Source organism: Musca domestica, unplaced genomic scaffold (genome assembly GCF_030504385.1).
Source record: "Musca domestica strain aabys unplaced genomic scaffold, Musca_domestica.polishedcontigs.V.1.1 1, whole genome shotgun sequence".
NCBI classification, from domain to species: Eukaryota; Metazoa; Arthropoda; class Insecta; order Diptera; family Muscidae; genus Musca; species Musca domestica.
In genome coordinates this window covers 4026754-4054164 of record NW_026712114.1, presented here as the reverse complement: position 1 = coordinate 4054164, position 27411 = coordinate 4026754, and the positions used below count along the sequence as shown (strand labels likewise).

The following is a 27411-nucleotide window of genomic DNA, read 5'->3' as shown; positions in this document are numbered from 1 at the left end:
TCAATGAATTTTTCCGAATTTTTCTTTGAGTGTAAGGTCATTAGTTATTAAGACGTCTATAATAATTTTGCCAGTATTAAATTTTTGACAATTATAATGAGCAGTTTAATTTAAGTAGTATTTAAATGATTTAATTGTCATTTTTAATAAAAGGTAATTTGGCCAGGTTGCAACCCCATAATTAGCAAAAAACCAGGCGAAACGGGGTGGAAAACCCCAACCAAAAAATATTCATCACATGATTCAACAATCCATTGCCATCCATTGGTTATGTTTCGTGTAAAAAAAATATATATTATGCAGTTTATGAATTTGAATATTTTACGGATTCGCGGTTTTTATAAATATTAAGAGGAAAAATAGTCGCAATACAAAAAATATTGTCAATTGTAGAAAAGAGGACAGTAGGAAGGTTTAAGGTTTCGAGCCACCGGAAAATTTTCTAGACAAATTTCCCACATTTTTATACCCTCAGCCATGTGGCTACAGAGGGTATATATCATTTAATACGGTCAAAACATGCCTAGTCAAATTAACGGTTTTAGACCCTAGGTCTCTTTAGACCAAATCCGTATCAGAACATTTGGAGTCGATCTAGCGATGTCCGTCCGTCAGTCTGGCTGGCTGGTGCGCTCGATAACTGTCGAAGGAAGTATTCGATTTGGTCCAAACTTGGTACATCGTAATATTTTTATCAAACTTCGATCGAGTTCGGGGATTGGCAATATCGGACCACTCATTTTGATACCTTCCCAACAAAAGGTCGAAATTTTCAAAAAAAATTATTTTTTGCACAGAAAAAGAAACGGTAATCAGATTTTGCTCCAACTTAGCAAATCTTAATATTCACGTCAGTGCAATGGAGAGTCAGGTCAATGGACAATATCGGTCCACTCTATCAAGTACCTCCCCCACAAAGGGTCAAAATTTTGAATAATAACAACTCTTATAAAATGTGAAGTAAGAGTCCGATGGTCTTCAAATTTCACACATCCCAATATTTTTATTAACCCAAGGTCTGGTTTGAAGGTGGAATACATCGGTCCACTCCTTCTGGTACCTTCCCCACAAATGGTCGAAATTTTCAAAAAATATATTTTCTGCACAGAAAGAGAAAGGATGTTCCGATTTTGCTCGAACTTTGCGAATCCTAATATTTGCTTAAGTGCTAGGCCCTGTGCGAAAATGGACAATATCGGTTTACTCCATCAGGGACCTCCCCCACAAAGGGTCAAAATTTTGGATAATTATAACTCTTATAAAATGTAATGTAAGGATCCGAACGTCTTAAAATTTCACACATTCCAATATTTTTATAAACCCAAGATCTGGCGTTAACATGGAATGTATCGGTCTACTCCACCTGGTACCTCCCCCACAAAGTGTCGAAATTTTGAATACCCATAAAGCTCATAAAACGCCAAATTAATATCCGATTCCATTTAGACTCTCAATATTTCTATCAACACAAGATATGTTATAAAGGAGATATAGATCGAACCATTTCATCTCCCCCAAACATAGGGTTCAAGATTTTGGAAAACCAACCCCTTCTGGGGTCACAATTTTCAATAATTTTATCTGTCATAACTTTCGAAACAATTAGAAAATTCTTTACTACTTGCTATGCTCAAATATTTCTCCCAATAAGAAGCCTGATATAAATATGAATTTTATCGGAATTTACGATTTCGCATAAAATTGGACATAAATATCCTTTGCAATGTTGCCCAAGATTCCGCTCAATATTTTTATTTTTATCAGATGAAGTATAAATGTGGAATATTTCGGTAGATTCTATCTTGCACATCAGGCACATTTTAACATTTTCTAAAAATTATTACATATTTCCTATAAAGTGAAGGAGTAAGTCGATATAATCCATACCAGGAACGTCGGAATATTTATATCATATTTTTGGGTCCGATACGAAATATACAATATTGGCCCATTCTTCCGGAACCTGCTCCATAGAGGGTCAAACGTTTGAATAATTGTAACACCAGTCAAATTATATTTAAATAATCGAACACAGGCTGAGGGTATATATCTGTCGGCAATACCGACTGATACTTTTTAACTTGTTTTTTTACACAGAAAGAGAAAAGATAATTCGATTTTGTTCCAACCTTGCAAATCTTAATATTCACGTTAGTGCTAGGTCTGGTGTGGACAGTATCGGTCCACTCCATCAAGTACCTCCCCTACAAATGGTCAAAATTTTGAATAATTACAACTCTCATAAAATGTGATGTAAGTGTCCGATTGTCTTCAAATTCCACATATCCCAATATTTATATTAACCCAAAGTCTGGTGTTAAGATGGACAATATCGGTCCACTTCTGCTGGTACCTCCCCCACAAAAGGTCGAAATTTTCAAAAAATATAATTTCTTCACAGAAAGAGAAAGGATGATCTGATTTTGCTCCAACCTTGCAAATCTTAATATTTGCGTCAGTGCTAGGTTTTGTGCGAAAATGGACAAAATCGGTCCACTCCATCAAGTACCTCCCCCACAAATGGTCAAAATTTTGAATAATTACAACTCTCATAAAATGTTATGTAAGTGTCTGATTGCCTTCAAATTCCACATATCCCAATATTTAGATTAACCCAAGGTCTGGTGTTAAGATGGAATATATCGGTCCACTCCTTCTGGTACCTCACACACAAATTATCGAGATTTTCAAAAAATATATTTTCTTCACAGAAAGAGAAAGGATGATCTGATTTTGCTCGAACTTTGAGAATCCTTATATTTGCGTCAGTTCTAGGTCAGATGTAAAAATGTATAATATCGGACCACTCCATCAAGTACTTCTTCCACAAAACTTCGAAATTTTGAATATTCATCAAGCTCTTAAAACACTAAATTAACATCCGATTCCATTCAGACTTGGCACATCTCAATATTTGTATAAAGGCAAGATCTTTTATAATGATGGTAGAGATCGGACTATTCGTTCTGGTACCTCCCACACAAAGGACCTAGGTTTTGAATAATAAAAAAACAAGCAAAGATTCCGAAATAAACATCCGGTTCTCTTCATATTACACGCATCTCATTATTTCTACTAACTCAAGATCTGGTGTGAAGATGGGATATATCGGTTCACTCCTTCTGGTACCTCCCCCACAAATGGTCAAAATTTTGAGTATTCATGAAACTCATAAACGGAAAAATCAACATCCGATTCCATTCAGACTTGGTGTTTCTCAATATTTTCATCAACACAAGATCTGTTATAAAGATGGTAGAGATCAGACCATTTCTTCTGGTACCTCCCCACATAGGGTTCAAGATTTTTAAAAACAAAACGCTCAAGGAATTCGAAAAAAAAAAAACCTCCAAATGCATCCATCCATCTCCTCAAATCTCCCACATACTGACATTATTTCTAACACAAGATCTGTTGTGAAGATGATAGACATCTGCCAACCCCTTCTGGTACCTCACCTACAAGGGTCACAATTTCCAATACTTATATCTGTCATAACTTGCGAAACAAGTCGGCGATCCTTTACAACTTGCTATATCTAAATATTTCTCTTAACCAATATTCTGATATGAATAGGTAATTTGTCGGAATTTATGATTTCGCATAAAATTCGATACGAATGTTCGGTTTCCTTCAAATTTTGGAATGGAATACTTTGGTCCGCTGTATCTGTTACCTGACGCATATTTACATTTTCCGAAAAAGTACAAGAAGTAGTCGATATAGTCCATCTGTCACGTTCATAACTCAAGGCTGGGGGTATACATCTGTCGGCAAAACCGACTGATACTATTTTACTTGTTTATAGAAAAGTTAATATTCTGTCAATTGACATGCCTGCCAAGCCCTGAATTGTCTAAAATTCTACATCTACCCACTTCAATTGAAGTATGTAGGTTGATTTCCAAATATTTCTGTAGTTATCATTTAAAAACACACAATTTCCCGAAAAAAATTTACCTTTGAACCAACATTTTTCTCTGAGTGCATTTGACAATTATGCATTTTATTGCATTTCGACAATTACGACAATGACTGGACCAGTTAAATTTTTTTTTTGGAGTGTCAGTGTTTAAATCATTTAATTGTACTTAATCAAAGGTTATGTGGCTGCAGACCTTCCGAAATACACAAAAGAAAAAAAACACAAGAGAATAGGGAGGGAATACCCTCCAAAAATGTATTTACATATTTTTTTTATGATAATATCCACTTTTTGTTAGCAATTCATTGTCTGTTCGTCATTTTCCGTGTCATTTGTAAAATCTCAAAAAAAAAAAAAAAATAATGTCGAGTGCGTGTGTTTGTCTTTGTCTTTTGTACTCAAGATCAGAGAGAAATAGCCCTTGCCAATAGCGCAAAAAATATAGTCAAGTGTAGGTAGATATATAGATATGTGCATAAATATGTTGACCTGCCTGCCTGTCTGTCGCTATGATTATGATGGCAATGTTACTGACCCGTTTTCGCATGTCACGGAGCTATGAATTCGCATATTAACTTAAATAGAAACAATTACTTGTAACAGACACACGCAGCAGTAGGTGGAGGAGGAGTAGGAAGGGGGTACATCATGATGGGGGTTCCACGACTCAGACCCAAGACACTGAATTGGTATAACCAATTGTATGAATGAATGAGCGAATTCGATGGCTACAACAACGTGTGTGTCTTCCATACACATGTTATATGGCAAATTACATACATACTTAACTAACATATGTACGTACAAATATGTATGTAAGTATGAAAATCATACCGCGACCAAATTATGCCAGGTTATGAGTACAGTGGGGAGTAATAAATTAGGGACATGGTAAATTGTTAAACCCTTCGTCACGAGAGGTGGGTATTTAGTCTCTCGTTTTGTAAAAGCTCGAAATATTAAATGTTGATTCTATAAAATATATACAAATATTAGAAAAAATTATTAATTATTATTATTAAGCTGAGGGTATAATACCTCAGTTATATGGCTAGAGAGAGTATATATCGTTTCAGACCCTAGGTCTCTTTGGACCAAATCCGTTTTAGGACATTTGCAGTCGATCTAGCAATGTCCGACCGTCCGTCTGTCTGTCTGGCTGATACGCACGATAACTCTCAAAGGGAGTATCCGATTTCGTCCGATCAGTCCACTCCTCCTCCTCCTCAGTACCTCCCCACAAAAGATCGAGATTTTCAAAAAAATATATTTTCTGCACAGAAAAAGAAGCGATAATTCGATTTTGCCCCAAAATTGCAAATGCTAATATTTGGGTCAGTGCTACTTCAGGGGCGAAAATGGACCAAATCGGTGCACCCCACCAAGTACCTCCACCACAAAGGATCAAAATTTGGATTGATAACAACTATTATAAAATGTGAAGTAAGAGTCCGATTGTCTTCAAATTTCACAGATCTCAGTATTTTTATTAACCCAAGGTCTGGTGTTAAGATGGAATATATCGGTCCAATGCTTCTGATACCTCCCCCACAACTGGTCGAAAATTTTCAAATAAAATATTTTTTTGCATAGACAGAGAAACGATAATCCGATTTTGCTCCAACTTTGCAAATCCTAATATTTGCGTCAGTGCTAGGTCTGGTGCGAAAATTGACCATATCGGTACACTCCATCAAGCGCCTCCCCCACAAAGGGTCAACGTTTTAAATAATTACAACTCTCATAAAATGTGATGTAAGAGTCCGATTGTTTTCAAATTTCACACGTGCCAATATTTATATTTACCCAAGGTCTGGTGTTAAGATGAAATATATCGGTCCAATCCTTCTGGTACCTCCCCCACAAAAGGTGGAAATTTTCAAAAAATATATTTTCTGCACAGAAAGAGAAAGGTTGATCTGATTTTGCTCGAACTTTGCGTCAGTTCTAGGTTCATGTGCAAAAACGGTCAATATCGGTCCACTCCACCAAGTACCTCCCCCACCAAAGATCGAAATTTTGAATATCAATTAAGCTCTTAAAACACTAAATTAACATCCGATTCCATTCAGACTTGGCACATCTCAATATTTCCATAAACACAAGATCTTTTATAAAAATGGTAGAGATCGGACCATTCGTTCTGGTACCTACCACACAAAGGACCTAAGTTTTGAATAATCAAAACAAGCAAAGAATCCGAAATAAACATCCGGTTCTCTTCATATTACACACGTCCCATTGTTTCTACAAACTCAAGATCTGGTGTGAAGATGGGATATATCGGTCCACTCCTTCTGGTACCTCTCCCACAAAGGTTCAACATTTTGAGTATCCATGGAGCTCATAAAACGCAAAATTAACATCCGATTCCATTCAGACTTGGTGCATCTCAATATTTTCATCAACACAAGATCTGCTATAAAGATGGTAGAGATCGGACCATTTCTTCTGGTACCTCCCCACATAGGGTTCAAGATTTTAGAAAAACAAAACGCTCAATGAATTCGAAAGAAGCATCCAAATGCATCCATCCATAACCTCAAATTTCCCACAGATAAACCTTATTGCTAACACAAGATCTGTTGTGAAGATGATACACATCTGCCAACCCCTTCTGGTACCTCACCCACAAAGGGTCACAATTTCCAATACTTATATCTGTCATAACTTGCAAAACAAGCCGGCGATTCTTTACAACTTGCTATATCTAAATATTTCTCTTAACCAGTATTCAGATATGAATATGTAATTTGTCGGAATTTATGATTTCGCATAAAATTGAATACGAATGTTCGATTTCCTTCAAATGTTGCACATACCAATATTTTTATCTTTATTAGATGAAGTATGAAAATGGAATACTTCGGCCCGCTATGTCTGTTACCTGACGCATATTTCCATTTTCCGAAAATTTGCACATATCTCACATAAAGTACAAGAAGTAGTCGCTATATAGTCCAAATCTGTCACGTTCATAACTCAAGGCTGGGGGTATACATCTGTCGGCAAAACCGACTGATACTATTTTACTTGTTTTCTAGGTCCTTCGGACTCAAATTCGTCGCTCTTTAAGGAAACTTTCCTCAATGTCCTAAAGACAAAAAATCCTGATTTTTATAAGAAATTTTCTTGGAGGTCCTTTCAAAGAGAATTTGTGGATTTTTAAGGAATTTTTATTTCAAGGTCCCAATCTATATAAGTCGAGAATTTTTTGTCTAAAGCCATCCTTGTTGACCCAAAGTCAGAAAGTCAGTTAAGGACCTTCTTATCAAAAATTTGGAATTTTTGTAGAACCTTTTTCTAACCCCTAAAAAAAATCCTTGCTGTTTTCAGAAATGGATGGAAAGAAATGGATTTTTTAAGAAAATTGCTTCAAGGCAATTTGGAGGATATGTATGGATCATGGCCTTCCGCACTAAAAGTTGTGAATATTTGGAAATTTTCTTAAAGGGCCTTTAATTCACAGATCTTTTGAATTAAATTTTTTAGAATTTCTTTCCAAAAGTCGTAGATTGAATAACAATTATAATTAGGGTTTTTTTTGTCAGAATACATATCCTTATGGTCCCTCCAGGCAAAATATTGTGCAGTTTTTATTTATTTCAATTATTTTCAGAGTCTTTCTGACCAAGAAAAAAAGGATTTCTCGGCCAAAATTTAAAAGCGTTTTTAAGAAGTTGCCTTCAAAATTCCTAGGCCAGAATTTTTTAAGAAATTTTCTTCAAGGCTCTTCGAACTAAAAGTCGAGGACATTCAAGAACATTTTTTATTTTTTATTTCTAAAAATTATCCACATTTGTCCTCTCCTATTTAAATATCCCACAGTGTTGCGCATTATTTCCATAGCGCCTTGCTACGTAGCTGACTGACTGTGTAGCCAATTTCTTTGGTCATTGGTGTGCAATGGGTAATCAAGTTGTCTTGCTTTGCCTTTTTGTCAAAAATGAATTCATTGCCAGTTGGAAAAAAATGTTTCACGGTTTTTTGTTTTCGATTGCGAAGTAAAAAATTCGAATTATGAATGACTATATTAGGGTGGTCTATATATAGGTCTATTTAAAATTTTTCCTATCAATAATATTAAAAAAATGAAGTACTAATTCAAGAGGGATGGGTCTAACTTTCAGAGCCAGAAACGTGGATATTTAAAAAATATTTTCTTAAGGACTTTCAGAGCCAGAAACGTGGATTTTTAAAGAATATTTTCTTAAGGACTTTCTCAGCCAGAAACGTGGATTTTTAAAGAATATTTTTCAAGGACTACCTGAGCCAGAAACGTGGATTTTTAAAGAATATTTTTCAAGGACTACCTGAGCCAGAAACGTGGATTTTTAAAGAATATTTTTCAAGGACTACCTGAGCCAGAAACGTGGATTTTTAAAGAATATTTTTCAAGGACTACCTGAGCCAGAAACGTGGATTTTTAAAGAATATTTTTCAAGGACTACCTGAGCCAGAAACGTGGATTTTTAAAGAATATTTTTCAAGGACTACCTGAGCCAGAAACGTGGATTTTTAAAGAATATTTTTCAAGGACTACCTGAGCCGGATTTTTAGTGGAATTTTTAAAGAATATTTTTTCAGAGACCAGAAACGTGGATTTTTAAAGAATATTTTTTTCAGGGACCAACAGAATCTTGGAAACGTGGATTTTTAAAGAATATTTTTTTCAGGGACCAACAGAATCTTGGAAACGTGGATTTTTAAAGAATATTTTTTTCAGGGACCAACAGAATCTTGGAAACGTGGATTTTTAAAGAATATTTTTTCAGGGACCAACAGAAACGTGGATTTTTAAAGAATATTTTTTTCAGGGACCAACAGAAACGTGGATTTTTAAAGAATATTTTTTTCAGGGACCAACAGAAACGTGGATTTTTAAAGAATATTTTTTCAGGGACCAACAGAAACGTGGATTTTTAAAGAATATTTTTTTCAGGGACCAACAGAAACGTGGATTTTTAAAGAATATTTTTTCAGGGACCAACAGAAACGTGGATTTTTAAAGAATATTTTTTCAGGGACCAACAGAAACGTGGATTTTTAAAGAATATTTTTTCAGGGACCAACAGAAACGTGGATTTTTAAAGAATATTTTTCAGGGACCAACAGAAACGTGGATTTTTAAAGAATATTTTTTTCAGGGACCAACAGAAACGTGGATTTTTAAAGAATATTTTTTCAGGGACCAACAGAAACGTGGATTTTTAAAGAATATTTTTTCAGGGACCAACAGAAACGTGGATTTTTAAAGAATATTTTTTCAGGGACCAACAGAAACGTGGATTTTTAAAGAATATTTTTTTCAGGGACCAACAGAAACGTGGATTTTTAAAGAATATTTTTTTCAGGGACCAACAGAAACGTGGATTTTTAAAGAATATTTTTTCAGGGACCAACAGAAACGTGGATTTTTAAAGAATATTTTTTCAGGGACCAACAGAAACGTGGATTTTTAAAGAATATTTTTTCAGGGACCAACAGAAACGTGGATTTTTAAAGAATATTTTTTCAGGGACCAACAGAAACGTGGATTTTTAAAGAATATTTTTTCAGGGACCAACAGAAACGTGGATTTTTTAAAGAATATTTTTTCAGGGACCAACAGAAACGTGGATTTTTAAAGAATATTTTTTCAGGGACCAACAGAAACGTGGATTTTTAAAGAATATTTTTTTCAGGGACCAACAGAAACGTGGATTTTTAAAGAATATTTTTTTCAGGGACCAACAGAAACGTGGATTTTTAAAGAATATATTTTTTTTCTAAAATTTTTCAAAAAGCATAGCAATATACTGCCTTCAAATGAATCATAATGACATGGGAACAAACATTTTTTTTTCATTCAATCAATTGCTACAGCTGGCGTTCAGGCATTCTCTCTGTTCACAATTCCATGAATAACAAATGTGGAATCAAATTGATTCATTTGTACGAAGAACAGTTCCCATCACAAAAAATCATTCAAATTCAATGATCTGGTGAGAGCAAGAACGTCAACCACTTTGGCAAAAAAAAAAATTGGAATTGGCATTACAATCACTTTTTTTGTATTTATTACAAAATACAGTTATTTAAATTAAAAAAAAAAAACTTGCAAAATGTTTCGTGTTTATTTATTCAATTATTTCCTTTTTTGTTTTGTTTTTTTTTTTTTTGGTTTTTTTTTCCGTCTAGACCCAAAGTGTGAAATATTTTCAAAACGGTGTTAAAGAATCAATCAAAACAAAAATGAAAAAAAAAGTTCGTTCATAGAAATCAATTGAATGAAATCAAATTGAAGTGGCTCCTTACAATTAAGACAGTTCATTGCTTTTGGCGACGACGACGAACACCGACAATATCAACGCTTTTGGGGCACTAAGGAATGTTGAACTTAGCCATTAGGTTATTCATCATCAGTTGGAATAGAAAACTAGTTTACATTGTTATTATTAATATTTTGTATTTGGCAATGTGATCTCTTGGAGAACTCATTTAAAACGAAGGCCTGTTATTAAGCTGTTTTCAATTAGACCTTAGAAGACCTGTGACATCCATATAAAATGTAGGGTTTTCAGCTCTATTCCTTCACCCAATACCCAATTTAGTACCATTTAGTCCTTTTCGTACAATTATAGTATGCATTTCAGAAACGATATTCATATCTGAATCCCAGATACCAACAGAGACCTCAATATCCAATTTAAGGATTCCAGCCCCATCCCTTCACTCAATACCCAATTTAGTATCCCTTAGTTTTTTTGTACATATATACATGGAAAAGCGCCCTTTCCAAACCACCGCCAAATCCCATAAACACTGATACCATCAGTAATCTAAATTTCAGAATTTTACCCATATCCCTTTCCCTATACTAAATATGGTATCAATTAGTACTTTTTGTACCAATTTAGTACACATTTTCGAAAGCACCTCCATATGACTCTAATACCAAATTTCACATTTCTAGCACTATCTGCTCACCCAATACTAAATTGTACCAAATATAGTACTATTTAGTACTTTTCGTGCATTTGTAGTACGCATTTCAAAAACCACATTTTTATCACAAACCTATAGCAAACCAGCTTCATACGTTCCCCCCTAACCAAACTGATTCAAAGATTACTCCCGATGACTCATACATTTTTTGTGGCGGTATTTCGGACAGTATTTACTCTACTTTTCTCAAAAAGCCCAACAAATATCCTATATTGACATCATTCATGAAACATCGTTGAACGGTCCATACACACATTTGGCGTCAAACGTGGGGCAAGCCCACAAAAAAAAAACTAAAGTTAATCTTTCGCAAAAACTCATAGAATATCTTCTGCTCTAGATATTATAAAATAATTTTGGATATAAACATTGGCGCCCAACGTGGGTCCATCGTCAGAAATTGTATTTTTGCTCACACAGATTTTACATAAAATTTTATTTATATCAAAACTTATTACCATGACATCAATCATGGAAATTGCTCGATGACCCTTAAACCTTTTGTTCAATTACGCCAAATATTAAAAGCAGTTGTATCTCTTGGCCAAATCTCCCAACTTTATAACTCTACATCAAAGTTTACAATGAAATTCGATCCACTTGCCTTTTTATACCCCCAGCCATATGGCTACAGAGGAATATATCAGTTGATAAGACCAACACGTGACTCAACGAAATAACGGTTTTAGACCCAAGGTCTCTTTGAACCAAATCCGTTTGAGGATATTTGGAGTCAATCTAGCGATATCCGTCCGTCCGTCTGGCTGGTGCGCACAATAACTCTCAAAGGAGTATCCGATTTGGTACAAACTTGGTACATCGTAATATTATTATCAATTATAGATCGAGCTCGGAGATGGGCAATATCGGTTCACTCCTTCTGATACCTGCCCCACAAAATGTCAACATTGTCAAAGAAAACAATTTACTGCACAGTAAGAGAAAGGATAATCCGAATTTGTTCTTACCTTGTAAATCCTAATATTTACATCAGTGATAGGTCAGGTGCGAAAATGGGCAATATCGGTCCACTGCTTCTGGTACCTCCCCCACAGAGGGTCAAAATTGAATAAGCAGAAATCTCATAAAACGCGAAATGGACATCCGATTCCATTCAGACTTAGTAGATCTGAATATTTCCATTATCGGACCACTCTTTGTGGTACCTCCCCTACAAAGGGTCAACATTTTGAGTAACCACAGCGATTATAAAATCCGAAATACACCCCCGGTTCTCTTCATATTTCACACATCCCATTATTTCTACTAATACAAGATCAACTGTGAAGATGAAATATATCGGTACACTCCTTCTGGCACCTTCACCACAAAGAGTCTACATTTGGAATATCTAAAAAGCTTATAAAACGTACAATTAAAATCCGACTCCATTCAGATTTGGCACATCTCTATATTTCTGTCGACACAAGATCTTTTACAAAAATGTTAGGGATCGGACCATTTCTTCTGATACCTCCCCCACGATCATAAAATCCGAAATAGGCACCCGGTTCTCTTCATATTTCACACATCCCATTATTTCTACTAACGCTAAATCAGATGTGAAGATGGGATATAACGGTCCACTCCTTCTGGTGCCTCCTTCACAAAGGGTCAATATTTGGAAAATATCCAAAAAGCTCATAAAACGCAAAATTACCATCCGATTCCATTCAGACTTGGTACATCTCAATATTTCCATCAACACAAGATCTGTTATAAAGATGGTAGGGATCGGACCATTCTTTGTGGTACACCTCCCCCACATAGAGTCCAAGACTTTAACAGTCAAAACACTCAATTAAAGCGAAATACACATCCAAGACTCTTCAAATTTTACAAACATTTTTGCTAACACATGATCTTCTGTGAAGATGATATATATCTGCGAACCCCTGCGGGTATTTCTTTTAAATTTTCTAAATCTAAAAATGTCTCCCAACCAGAAACCTGAGATGAATATGGAATTTATGATTTCGCTTAAAATTGGATACAAATGTTCGAATTTCTTTTAATTTTGCCCATATCTATATATTTATCTGCATTAAATGAATTGTGAAAATGGAGTACTTCGGTCGTCTATATCTGGTACCTCACGCACATTTTAACATTTTCTAAAAATTATCACATATCTCATACAAAGTGAAGGAAGTAATCAATATAGTCCGAACCTGACACGTTGCGATATTTATATCATATGTATTTAGGTCCGGACAATATTGGCCCATTCCTTCTGAACTTCTCCATAGAGGATCAGCAATTAAAATAATTATAACGGAAGTAAAAAACAGTAAGGAAAAGTCGGCGGGCGGCCGACTATATGATACCCTACACCACTATGCATATTTAGTAGAGCTCCCGTAACAAAAGAATTTATTTGAAGTAGATCATACCTCCAATCAACATTTGGCTTTAGAGCGGCTATAATTTGGTTTCAGAGGAACTAATATATGTGAGGCATATCTCGATTTTCACCAAATGTGATGTACTTGCTTCTAGACTCAATTCGGTCGGATTTACCAAAATTCTTATGTTGGTCATTTTGTGCACAATTAACCCGAAATCGGTTGAAGATACATATATATGAGCGATATCCAAATCGGAACCCATGAAAATTTACAGAAGTTTTTCTGGGTTGTATCTGATATCTGATACCAAACATCATACTTGTTGGATGCATATTACGAATGTGAGGGACTTAAACACCAAATCGGATGAAACTTATATATTGGAGCTATAGTTATATCTGAACCGATTTTCTTGCTTCTAGACGGAATTCGGTCGGATGTACCAAAAATCAGGACTTTTGAACTGATATTGGCCATTTGGTGCACAATTAACCCGTTAAAGATATATATGAGAGCTATATGTTAATTTGAAGCGATCTTGATAAAATTTGGCATAGGTATTTCTTGGCTGTATCTGATATCTGATACCAAACATCATACTTGTGGGATGCATATTACGAATGTGAGGGACTTAAACATCAAATTGGATGAAAGCTATATTTGGGAGCTATAGTTATATCTGAACCGATTTTCTCCGTATACTTGCTGCAGGACTGAATTCGGTCGGATGTAACAAAATTCAGAACTTTTGGACTGATATTGGCCATCATTCGATCAGATGTACCAAAATTCAGCACATTACGACTTATATTGGCCAATTGGTGCACAATTAACCCGAAATCGCTTAAAGATATACGAGTATATGGGAACTATATATAAATCTGATTCGATTACCACCAATTTCAATAGGGTTCGTCCTGGAGCCAAACAAATTTTGTTTTGGAAAATTTCATCTTAATCGGATAATAAATGCGACCTGTATTAAGTTCACAAGGATAAATGGAGGGACATGCATAAATCGACTCAGAATGTGATTCTATTCAGATAATCAAAAGGAACTATGGTTCTATCTCGTTTCCTTTTGCCTGTAACAACATTGTGGTGTAGGCCACCTTGTGGTGCAGGGTATAAAAATATATTTAAATAAGCGAAAATTGGCTTAGAGTATACATCTGTCGGCAAAACCAACTGATACTTTTTAACTTCCTTTTTTTTTTGTTTTATTTGACAATGCGACCTCTTGAAGTCTAGTCAACACCACATTCATTCTTATAAAATTCAATTTTTTTGTGCCAGCATTTGGAACATACGTCGAAAGAGAACAATAAAAAAACAATTATTTTAGTTGACAATATTAAAAAAAGATTCAAAAACATTCAAAAAGAATGATATAAAAAAATAAAATACAATCTAATTTGAATAAAATTGTCTGGGTCTCGTTTTTTTTTTTTTTTTTTTTTTGAAAGAAATTAGCCGATATTACGACACAAACAAGGGGAGACTACTGACTGCACGTTTGAAACAGAAAAACAAAACCTGTTAAGTCCCACATTTGCATTGCATCCAGATCTGGTCGGAATTAACAAAAAAAAATCGTGCGATTAATTTGAATTAATAAAAACCCAAAACTTAATAGAAAGTCAAATCATAAAAACCGTATTATTTCCAATTAAAATGAACTTGTCTGAGATGAAATATTAGAACCAAAAAAAAAATGAATAATAATAAAAAAACAACAATGAAATGTTTAAACAATTCTATTAAAATTAATAAATTCTAATAAACAAACGGTCAATTGTTAATCATTAAGAATTGAAAGTAATTGAACAAAAAAAATTAATAAAGAAAAAACGACGAATGAAAAACCTACATGGCCAGCCGAGTGCAAATTGATTTTTTTTTTCTTTCTTCGTCTCTTATTCGGAAAATTGCTATGGAATGTTACAACAACGACTTGGAACACAATTTACAAATTGTTGGCTATTACTGCCCGGCATGATGTTATTTAAACGAACATGTTGTAAAATTAATAAAAAAAATATTTAAAAAAAAAATTCTAAAAAACGTGATTGTATGCGTTTTATGAAGTCACATCAAAAATGTTATATTTATTTGATGAAACTGTTTTTTTTTATACCCTCCACCATAGTATGGAGGGTTTATTAAGTTAGTCATTCTGTTTGTAACACCTCGAAATATACATTTTAGACCCGTCAAAGTATATATATTCTTGATCAGTATAAAATTCTATGTCGATCTAGCAATGCCCGTCCGTCTGTGGAAATCACTCTAGCTTCCGAACGAAATGAAGTAGGTTGATAAAATTTTTCTCAAATGTGTATTATGTCTGCAGGACTTTTGGTATTGAAAATGGGCCATGTAGGCTCACGTTTTGGTATAGGGCCCATATAAAGGTACCTCCCGATATGCGGTTTTTTGATGACTTTAGCGACATTATTTACCGGAATTGTTTAAAATTTGGTGATTGAAATCCGAAATGAATACTACAACGTAAGACAAAAAATTATCTGTGCAGGTCAAAGTCTTCTTATAGCCCCCATATAGTGGTACCTTCCGATATTCGGTATTTTGATGATTTAGCGACATTATTCACCGGATTTGTTTCAAATTTGATATTTCTGTCATAGGCAGAAGTATCCGTCTATGACAGAAAATTGTCTATGCAGGTCCACATCTTCGTATGGCCCACATATAAGGGTACCTCCCGATATTCAGTATTTCGATGATATTAGCGACATTATTCATCAGAATTATTTCAAATTTGAAATTGAATTTGGTATTTGTAGTTCGTAATGACTACAACAGCCTAAGACAAAAAATTGTCTGTGCAGGTCAACGTCTTCTTATAGCCCCCATATAGTGGTACCTTCCGATATTCGGTATTTTGATGATTTTAGCGACATTATTCAGCGGATTTGTTTCAAATTTGATATTTGGAGTTCGTAACAGGTACTTCTGCCTATGACAGAAAATTGTCTGTACAGGTCCACGTCTTCGTATAGCCCCCATATAAGGGTACCTCCCGATATTCGGTATTTTGATGATTTTAGCGACATTATGCACCGGAATTGTTTGAAATTTGGTATTTAAAATTCGAAATGAATACTACAGCCTAAGACAAAAAGTTGTCTGTGCAGGTCAACGTCTTCTTATAGCCCCCATATAGTGGTACCTTTCCATATTCGGTATTTCGATGATATTAGCGACATTATGCAGCGGAATTGTTACAAATTTGGTATTTGAAGTTCGTAATGGATACTGCAGCCTAAGACAGAAAATTGTCTGTGCAGGTTCACGTCTTCGTATAACCCCATATAACGGTACCTCCAGATATTCGGTATTTTGATGATTTCAGCGATATTATACACCGGAATTGTTTCAATTTGGTATTTGAAGTTCAAAATGGATACTGCAGCCTAAGGCAGAAAATTGTCTGTGCAGTTTCATATTCATAAAAGTTGCCTATGCAGGTCCACGTCGTCGTATAGACCCTAATATGACGGCTACATTTGGTATTTTTCAGATTTTAACCGAATTTTTAACGAAATTTTATTTTTTTGAAAATTGCAAAATTCGTTCCAAATGTTGGAGGTTATTTAAAGTTCAGCCCGGCCGGACTTGCAGTTTTTTTTTTCCTTTTTTTTTTTGTAATTAAAAATATTGAGGAGACACATTGATATGCGTGTTTTCCAATAGAAATTTATATCCATATTTATGCAGGCATGGGAGGTATTGTTATTAGCAATTGTTGGCATGAATGTTTTTTTTTGTTCGCCCTCTGAGAAATGTCAAATTAGAGCAAATTGTTTTGGAAAACGTGATTTAAACATGCAAGCGAGGCGAAATAGTTGATATTAAAATTACCTCCTCCAGGAATGACACCTCTGACGCAAATCAGGGGTTTAAGGTCACAACAAAGCAGTGTAAAAAGAAGCCGAGAACAACTAAAAAAGTACAATCGATTCAAAAAAAAATCTCTAAAAACATTGTTCGTTAATTTATAACAGGGTGAACCATTAGCCAGCCTTCACTCTAAGGATACACATAACAAGTAAAAAAGTATTGGTCGGTTTTTTCCGACAGATGTATACCCTCAGCCCTCTTCACCCTCTACGGAGTGGGTTTTGAAAGAATCGGTCAATATTGTCCATTTCGTATCCCACCTAAATAAATATGACATGAATATTATTATATATAAAAATAATTAAATATATAAAAAAATAAATTATAGCAGATGGATATAGCAATTGTAAAGAATCGCTGAGTTGCTTCGCAATTTATGATAGATAAAAATATAGATAATTGTGTCCCTTTGTAGGTGAGGTACCAGAAGGTGTTCGCAGATATATAGCATCTTCACAACAGATCTGGTGTTAGCAAAAATTATTGTATGTGTGAAATTTGAAGAGAGTTGGATGCTTATTTCGCTTTCTTTGAGTGTTATGTTTTTTTCAAATTAGATTATTGCTTCCCTTTCTGTGCAGAAAATATATATTTTTAAAATTTCGACCATTTATGGGAGAGGTACCAGAAGAAGAAGAGGATCGATATACTCCATCTTAACACCAGACCTTGGCTAATAAAATGATTGGGATGGGTGAAATTTGAAGACAATCGGACTCTTACATCACATTTTATGAGAGTTGTAATTATTTAAAATTTTGACCATTTGTGGGGGAGGTACTTGCTGGAGTGGACCGATATTGTCCATTTTCACACTTGACCTAGCACTGACGCATATATTAAGATTTGCAAAGTTGGAGCAAAATCGGATTATCCCTTCTCTTTCTGTGCAAAAAATACATTTTTTCCACATTTTGTGGGGGAGGTACCAGAAGGAGTAGACCGATACTGCCAGGCATATATCATTTGAAGAGAGTTGGATACTTATCAGGCATTCTTTGAGGGTTTTGTTTATTTTTTTTTTTTAAATCTTGAACCCTATTTGGGGGAGTTACTAGAAGGAATGGTCCGATTTCTACCATCTTTAAAACAGGCCTTTTGCTGAAAAAAAATATTGAGATGTGCCAAGTCTGAATGGAATCGGATGTTAATTTCGCGTTTTATGAGCTTAATTGATATTCACAATTTTTACTCTTTGTGGGAGATGTACCAGAAGGTGTAGGCGGATTTATCTCATCTCCATACTATATCATATGTTGGTGGAAATATAGCGATGTGCCACGTTTGAAAAGAATCAGATGCTTTTTTCGCATTTTATAAGAGTTTGGGTTATTTTCAATTTTTACCCGTTGTGGGGGAGGTACCGGTAAGAGAGGACAGATATATCCTGTCTTCGCCTCAGATCGTGTCTTAATAAAAATATTGAGACGTATGAAATTTGACGCGAATTATAAGCTCAGTTCGCATTTTATGATCATTTTAGTTATTCAAAAATTTGATTATTTCAGGGGAGGTACCAGAAGGTGTAGGCGAATGTCTCCCATCTGCATACTAGACCTTGTGTTGGAGGAAATATTACAATGTGCCACGTTTGAAAAGAATCAGATGCTTATTTCGCATTTTATATTATTAAAATGTTGATCCTGTGAGCGGGAGGTACCAGAAGAAGTGGAGCGATATATCCCATTTTCACAGCAGATTTTTGTGTTAGTAAAAATAATGGGATGTATGAAATATGAAGATAGCCGGATGTTTATTTCGGTTTTATGATCGTTTTGATTATTCAAAATGTTGACCCTTTGTGGGGGAGGTACCAGAAGAAATGGTCCGATATCTGGTCATCTTGGGGGAGGTAACAGAAGGAGTGGACCGATATATTCCATCTTCACACTAGACCTTGAGTTAATAAAAATATTGTGATGTGTGTAATTTGAAGGCAATCGGACTCTTACATCACATTTTATAAGAGTTATAATTATTTTTGAGGAGGGGGTACTAGATGGAGTGGACCGATATTGTATATGTGCAGATTATTATTATTATTATTATTTATTTATTTATTTATTTTTTTTTTTTTTTTGAAAATGTTGACATTTTGTGTTGGACGTACCAGAGAAAGTGGACCGATCTTGCCCATCTCCGAACTCATTCTAAGTTTGATAATAATATTGTGGTGTACCAAGTTTAGGCCAAATTGGGTACTACCTTCGAGAATCGTGCGCACTCAAGAGTCGAATATGTTGTGTGTTCATCCGATTTTGAACGAATAGTTAGTGCTTCCTCTCGAATTTGAGTGAGTTTCACTCTTTGTTCAAAATTGATCGAGTTTATTGAAGGTTTGATTGGGAGACAAAATTGAAGCATTTATTAACAAAATGTTGGAAAGAGTATGCCAAAATTGGACTAAGTGGATAGACCATTAGAGGAATATTCAAACATTAAATTATATGGACCTTGCTATTACCTCAAATAAATATTTTATGCCATTTTCGGGAAAGGGTATACAATTTTCTAAAAAAAAAAAAAAAATGCCAAGTGAAACAGCAGCTAAGGCGGGTCCGAACTTTTAATACTCTCTACTCTATTTGCCTAGGCGGTGCCCATCACGAACTCCAAGTAGCAAGTTTGTGATGATTCTGTTCAAATCATCAAAATACCGAATATTGGGAGGTATTGTTATATGATGGCCTATTTAAAAACGAGGATCTGTATAGGAAATATTATGTCATAGAAAATAGTACATATTGTGAACTCGAAATCCAGTTTTGAAATGGCAAAAATCCTCAAAATACAAAATATAGGGAGGTACAGTTTATAGGTTAGTTTTGTGGGAGCTATATGGAGATGTGGACCTATATATGAAAAATTTTGTTACATAGGAGGTAGTACCTATTGCGAACCCCAGATACAAAAAAAAAATCGGGTGAAAACTATAACTCGAATCATGCCAAGTATCTGATGGTACGGTCAGATGGGTTCTATACCAAACCTTGGATAACTGTACAGTATTCCGAATGGGATCCCATATTCCCAATTTGTGACTTAAACAACTAGAAAACCTTAAAATTTTCTGTACAGTTATATGGCACCTATTCCAAAACGTGGATCTATATGGCCCAATATCAATAACAAAATTCCTCAAACTTAAAAAACACTTCTGAGTAACATTTTATCAACCTACTTAGTTTTCTTCGGAAGTTAGAATGATTTCCACAGAGGCTCAGAGGAACATCGCTAAATCGAAATAGAATTTTTTGCCTATTTTTAGATACAGAATGAATGAAACTTAATATACACTCCATACGATGGTAGAGGGTACAATAAAAATGTATATCCAGGCTACAAGAAAATTGCTCGACTGCAACTCTTAGGATCCGACTTCGTAACCCGAGTTCGAATTGGCTAAATGTTATATTGTTCTGAAGTGAAAAGAATTAAAAAAATCAAATAAAAAATTTAAAGTTTAATATTTTTTTCCTTTTCATTTCATTCATTCATTTCACATTTTTATAAAACAAGAATCCGGTCCCAGATCCCAGAATCCGGTCCTAGCTCGTATACAGATATTCTTCATAACCCTTTCTAACTAATTTCTTTCTAGCACTGAGAATAATTTTTGCCCAATCATATCTTAGTGATATATTTTCCTTGAACTTACCTTACGCGTTCTGATCATTTTCGCCAGATCGACAGCGGGTATTTCCAATAGATGCGATTTGATGGGCGGCAGCTTTTTCCGATTCACTTTGATGTTGGTGAATCGGCTATAGGGTACAACGAACCAACTGAACACGATCATAGCCGTACGCAGAAAGCGCCGCATTATGTACCCCATAATTCTGGAACACAGTAGGACAGCAATTTTGGCGGTTTGGGGGGGTTAACGAGGGGCGGCAAAAAAAAAAGGAAATATGAAAAAAATTAAGGTTTTTGGGGAAAGAAGCACAAAGCACGTGCTTTCAAAAGCCAGAGGGGTTGGTGTTTGGCTTTTGCGGGACAACACACGGAAAAAACTGGGTCAAAATATTGAAGTTGTGATGTTGTTGTTTTCTTTTATTCTTTTTTCTATATTTTCTTGTTGTTGTTGTTTGTTTTTAGAAAATTATTTTTATTGTTTTTTTCATTTCATTTTTTGTTTTGTTTTCTTTGTTTATTTCCTTTTCTGCTTCGAGCTTCGTTTGAATCGCTGACATGCAATGTTTGGGTTTGGGGGGAAGTTTGATGGTTTTCTCTGCTTCTTTGGACCTCTGCGTTTTAGCCGTTACTCCTCGGTGTAGGCATATTGCCAAAAACCGAAAATTATTCTCAATTTGGTTAGCTCTAATGGAACCACTCAGCCAGTGGTGATCAATAAAGAGCAATGGATTCGAACGGCCTTATTGCCACCTATTGAGGCATATAACTGACGGCCTGTCAAACAAATCCAATGAATGGTCCGATCTGTCTGCGTAAGTGTGTGAGTATTTGCCCAAAAAAAAAAAAAACCTCAAAAGCCACAAGAGATTGTGCAATAATATTTGCCTCGTACGATCGATGGTTGGATCGGCTGGCTACAGCTGGTGGTAAAACCACTTAAGAGATGATGGCTGCTTGCAACCGCAATTTTTTTTTTTTGTGGGGGGAGAGGGGGCGATTTTTGCCAATAATAGCTTAATGTTGAGGAGGAGGGGTGGAGAGAGTGGGGTCCGACCACCTTTTAATGGTATTGATGGCGAGAAGGTTGCACAATATGCGTGTGTGTGTTATTTGCTCGGCTGCAATGGCCTCAGGCTTCGTCAATATGCTGGGCAATTAAGCGACGATGACCACCAACACTTTGCGCATGCGCACCGAAAATGAAAAGCCCAGGAGTGGCCAACCAAAGCCCCAAGAACGTGTACAAACGTTTAGCGTTTGTTTATTTTTATTTCCAACGAGAGATGGTGGTTTGCGGGGTGGTTGCTTGGATGGTTGAGGCAGGTTTTTTTGTTTTTGCTTTGGTTTGGAGGCAACGATCGAAAAGTAGGTTTGCCCCACAGACACGGGCTGGCTGGTTGTTACACTTGCCGCTGCTGCTTCTTCTGCTGTTGCCACAAACAAAATGTTATTTTTTCTGTTTTGTTTTGGCCATTCGTTTCAATTTTTTCTCCTCTCTATCTCTCTCTGGTTTCGTTGTTGAACTTTTGCAAGAAGAAAAATGGCCAACAATTCTTTGAGGCAACACTCAATATGTTCGGAAAAAAATTATGTAATTTTATCTTTCCAATACAAACAAAAAAACACGCACAGACAGGAGATTTTGCAAAAGGTTTCAAAACTATTTATTATTTTAAGAAAAAAAATTAAATTTTTTTATTCGAAAAAAATTAAATTTTTTTATTAGAAAAAAAATTTTTTTTTGTTTGTTTTTTTTTATTTATTTATTTATTTTTTTTTTTTTGGAGCGAAAATTCGGGAATATTTATTTTTTTTAAATATTCAATATTGGAAATTAAATACTTTCTATATATTTTTTTATTGAAATTTTTGGAGAGAAAATTCGGGAATATATATTTTTTCTTCAATATTCAATATTGGAAATTAAATATTTTCTATATTTTTTTTATCAAAATATGCACATTTTTTAAAAAAAAAAAAATTTAAAAAATTCAATTAATTCTCACACATTATTTTTCAAAATATTTTTCAATATTTTTCAATATTTTTATAAATTATTAATAATTTTTTTAAACAATTTCTAGTTGATTATTGGGCAACAACTTTCGTTTTCAAAATCATTATTCTCATATTTTCATTCAATTTTATTTTTATTTTCAATTTCCATCTGCCCCAATCACACGAGACGCTTTTTTTCAAACAGCCACACACAAATTCGTAACGCTTATCTTGGCTGCTTGGTATTTATTTAAGATTATTATTATTTTTTCTTTTTCAAAAATTATGCTTTTTTTTAGTAGCTTTAACTAAAACCGAAACGTTTTCCCAACACGACACGACGACGACAACAATGCGACAAGTCCAATGCACAACCACTGCTGAGCAAATAGTTTCTTAAGCCATAGTTACAAAGTTATTTAAACAAAATTCCAAATTCAATTGTTCGTTCGTTCAATTCAGAAAGTCGAAAATCACGAAAACAACAACAGAATTGTGAGTTTTCTTGTTTTTGAATTTCAAAATAAAGCTGCTGTGTGTCTCTCTCTCTTAGTCGCTCAATGCTCTCTCTCGCATTGGTTTGATGCTGGGATTGTTTGGGTTGGCTGATCATCCACATGGGTTCGTATCAAACACAATACAACCCTTTTACGTTACCTCAAACAACATAAAAAGGGTTGCCAAGTCTTTTGAATATGGTGTGGGGGAAATTGTTGGGGGTCAAATTGGCCCAATGTCCGGAATTGGAATTATTGAAAAATGGAATTTATCAAATATTAAAAAAATGGAATTTATCAAATATTAAAACCAGTAAAGAAAGTCTTAAAGTCGGGCGTGGCCGACTTTATGATACCCTACACCATTTAATAAATTTAGTAGAGCTCCGCATAACAATTAATAGGTCTTATGGGAGAATTCAATCATGCACGCTATGATTATAATTATAATTTTAAGTTCAAAGGACGAAGCATTTGTATCTTTTAAATTCGGACTTGTAGAGCCAAATTTGGTGCACAATTAGTTTGAAATAGGATATATATATATATATATATATATATATATATATATATATATATATATATATATATATATATATATATATATATATATATATATATATATATATATATATATATATATATATATATATATATATATATATATATATATATATATATATATATATATATATATATATATGGGAGCTATATCCAAATCGGAACCGATCTCGATAAAATTTTGCAAATGTATTTCTGAGCTGTATTCAATATATTTCCCTGAATATCGTTGTTGCGGAGTGCATATTACGGCTGTGGGTAACAAAAATATAACAAATCGGATGAACAATATATATGGGAGCTATAGCTATATCTAAACGGATCTTCACCAAATTTGACATACTAGCTTTTACACTCAATTCGGTCGTATGTGCCAAATTCCATCCCATTTGGTAAAATATTAGACGTTTGGTGCACAATAAAAGGTAAATCGGACGAAGTTATATATGTGGAGAAATACCCAAATCTGAACCGATCTCGATAAAATTTGGCAAATAAATTCTGAGCTGTATTTGATATATTTCCCAGAATACCGTTGTTACGGAGTGCATATTACGGCTGTGGGTAACAAAAATATAACAAATCGGATGAACAATATATATGGGAGCTATAGCTATATCTGAACCGATCTTCACCAAATTTAACATACTAGCTTCTAGACCCAATTCGGTCGTAAGTGCCGAATTCCATTCCACTTGGACTAATATTAGACGTTTAGTGCACAATACAAGGTAAATCGGACGAAGTTATATATGGGAGCTATATCCAAATCTAAACCGATCTCGAGAAAATTTGGCACAGATATTTCTGAGCTATATTAAATATATTTCCCTGAATATCGTTGTTACGGAGTGCGGAGGACAAAAATAACAAATCGGATGAGCAATATATATGGGAGCTATATCTATATCTGAACCGATCTTCACCAATCGTCACCAAATTTGACATACTAGCTTCTAGACTCAATTCGGTCGTAAGTGCCAAATATCATCCCATTCGGGAAAATATTAGACGTTTGGTGCATAATAAAAGGTAAATCGGACGAAGTTATATATGGGTGATATATCCAAATCGGAACCGATCTCCGATAAAAATTGGCAAAGATATTTCTGAGCTGTATTTGATATATTTCCCCAAATATTGTTGTTACAAAGAGCATATTGCGGCTGCGGAGGACAAAAAACAACAAATCGGATGAACAGTATATATGGGAGCTAAAGATATATCCGAACCGATCTTTACCAAATTTGACATACTAGCTTCTAGACTCAATTCGGTCGTTAGTGCCAATATCCATCACGCTTGGAAAAATATTAGACGTTTGGTGCACAATAAAAAGTAAATCGGACGAAGTTATATATGGGAGATATACCCAAATCTGAACCGATTTCTATCAAATTTGGCATACTTATTTTCAGGCCTAATTTGGTTGTATGTGCAAAATTCCATACTATTCGGAATGATATTACACGTTTGGTGCACAATAAAAGGAAAATCGGACGAAGATATATTTGGGAGCTATATCTAAATTTTAACCGATTATCTCCAATTTCAATAGGGTTCGTCCTTGGGCCAAACAAATGATTTGTGCAAAATTTCATCTGGATAGGGCAATAAATGCGAACTGTACTTTGTTTACAAAAATACATGCACAGACGGACGGAGGGACAGTCGGACGGACAGACGGATGGACATGCATAAAACGACTCAGAATGTGATTCTATGCAGATCATCAAAAGGAACTATGGGTCTATCTCGTTTCCTTTTGCCTGTTACAAACAAATGCACAAAGACATAATACCCTGACCACCTTGTGGTGTAGGGTAAAAAAACAGAGAGAGATTTTTTTTTTAAAAACCTATTCCCATTTGGCATCCCTAATTGGTGTTGCATCAGTTAAAACCATTTTCATTTCAAAACACAACCAAGCGATCAGTATGAAGTGTCTGTTTGATATGGTTGCATGTTGCATAGAACACATGGTTGCGAGAATGTTTTTAAAATTTCTTTTGGAGAACAGGTTTTCCACGCTAATGTCGTGTTTCAGAGAGCGAGGGAGCGGCAGTTTATTAAGAGAGTATTGAATTACACCTGTCTGTATGCGTCAATATTCCAGTGGAAAATTCTTCCCGGAAGGTAGAAAAGTTGCATTTGTATATTTCTATCTATTTTTCCACTGAAGCGAATAAAAAACAAACATGTTCCGCCCAGGGAATCCCATTGCTATGGGTGCTAGACTTGGGATGGCAAGAGTAAATTATGTTAATATGTTGGGTGTAACACCTATATGCGATAGAATCAAGCGTTATCTTCAGTTTCATTTTGTTTTAATTGCAGAAAGAAATTCTACAACGTCCCCCTTTTCATACCCACATCCGAAATAAGCTTTTTATACCCTACACCACAAGTTGATCAGGGTATTATGTCTTTGTGCATTTGTTTGTAACAGGCAAAAGGAAACGAGATAGACCCATAGTTCCTTTTGATGATCTGCATAGAATCACATTCTGAGTCGATTTATTCATGTCCGTCCGTCTGTCCATGTATTTTTGTGAACAAAGTACAGTTCGCATTTATTACCAGATTCAGATGAAATTTTGCACAAATCATTTGTTTGGCCCAAGGACGAACCCTATTGAAATTGTAGATAATCGGTAAAAATTTAGATATAGCTCCCATGTATATCTTCGTCCGATTTGCGATTTGATTGTACACCAAACGTGTAATATCAGCCCGAATAGTATGGAATTTTGCACATACAACCAAATTAGGCCTAAAAATAATTATGCCAAATTTGATCGAAATCGGTTCAGATATAGCTATAGCTCCCATATATATTGTTCATCCGATTTGTTATTTTTGTCCTCGGCAGCCGTAATATACACTCTGTAACAACAATATTTGGGGAAATATATCAAATACAGCTCAGAAATGCCTTTGCTAAATTTTATCGAGATCGGTTCAGATTTGGATATAGCTCCCATATATAACTTCATCCAATTTAACTTTTATTGTGCACCAAACGTCTAATATTTTTCCAAATGGGATGGAATTTGGCACTTACGACCGAATTGAATCTAGAAGCTAGTATGTCAAATTTGTTGAAGATCGATTCAGATATAGCTATAGCTCCCATATATATTGTTCATCCGATTTGTTATATTTGTTACCCACAGCCGTAATATGCACTCCGTAACAAAGATATTCAGGGAAATATATAAAATACAGCTCAGAAATAAATTTGCCAAATTTTATCGAGACCGGTTCAGATTTGGATGTAGCTCCCATATATATATATATTTATCCGATTTCAAATTAATTGTGCACCAAATGGACAATACAAGTCCGAATTTAAAAGATACAAATGCTTCGGCATATTTAGTCCTTTGAACTTTAAATAATAATTATAATCATAGCGTGTATGATTGAATTCTCCCATAAAAGCTTTTAATTGTTATGCGGAACTCTACTAAATTAGCAAAGTGGTGTAGGGTATCATAAAGTCGGCCCCGCCCGACTTTAAGACTTTCTTTAC

At 34.8% G+C, this 27411-nt stretch overlaps 1 protein-coding gene across 2 annotated transcripts in view; it reads right to left on the bottom strand.

Moving 5' to 3' along the window:
• Positions 1-27411, bottom strand: part of LOC101893288 (fatty-acid amide hydrolase 2) — a 76139-nt gene that overhangs the window by 29710 nt on the left and 19018 nt on the right. Inside the window, exon 2 of one of the 2 annotated variants that reach the window (XM_059132322.1) lies at positions 20843-21023. The exons of the other annotated variant lie outside the window; for it this stretch is intronic. Coding sequence (XP_058988305.1) covers positions 20843-21023 — 181 coding nt within the window. The remainder of the gene's footprint in view (positions 1-20842; positions 21024-27411) is intronic. 2 annotated transcript variants of the gene reach the window in all.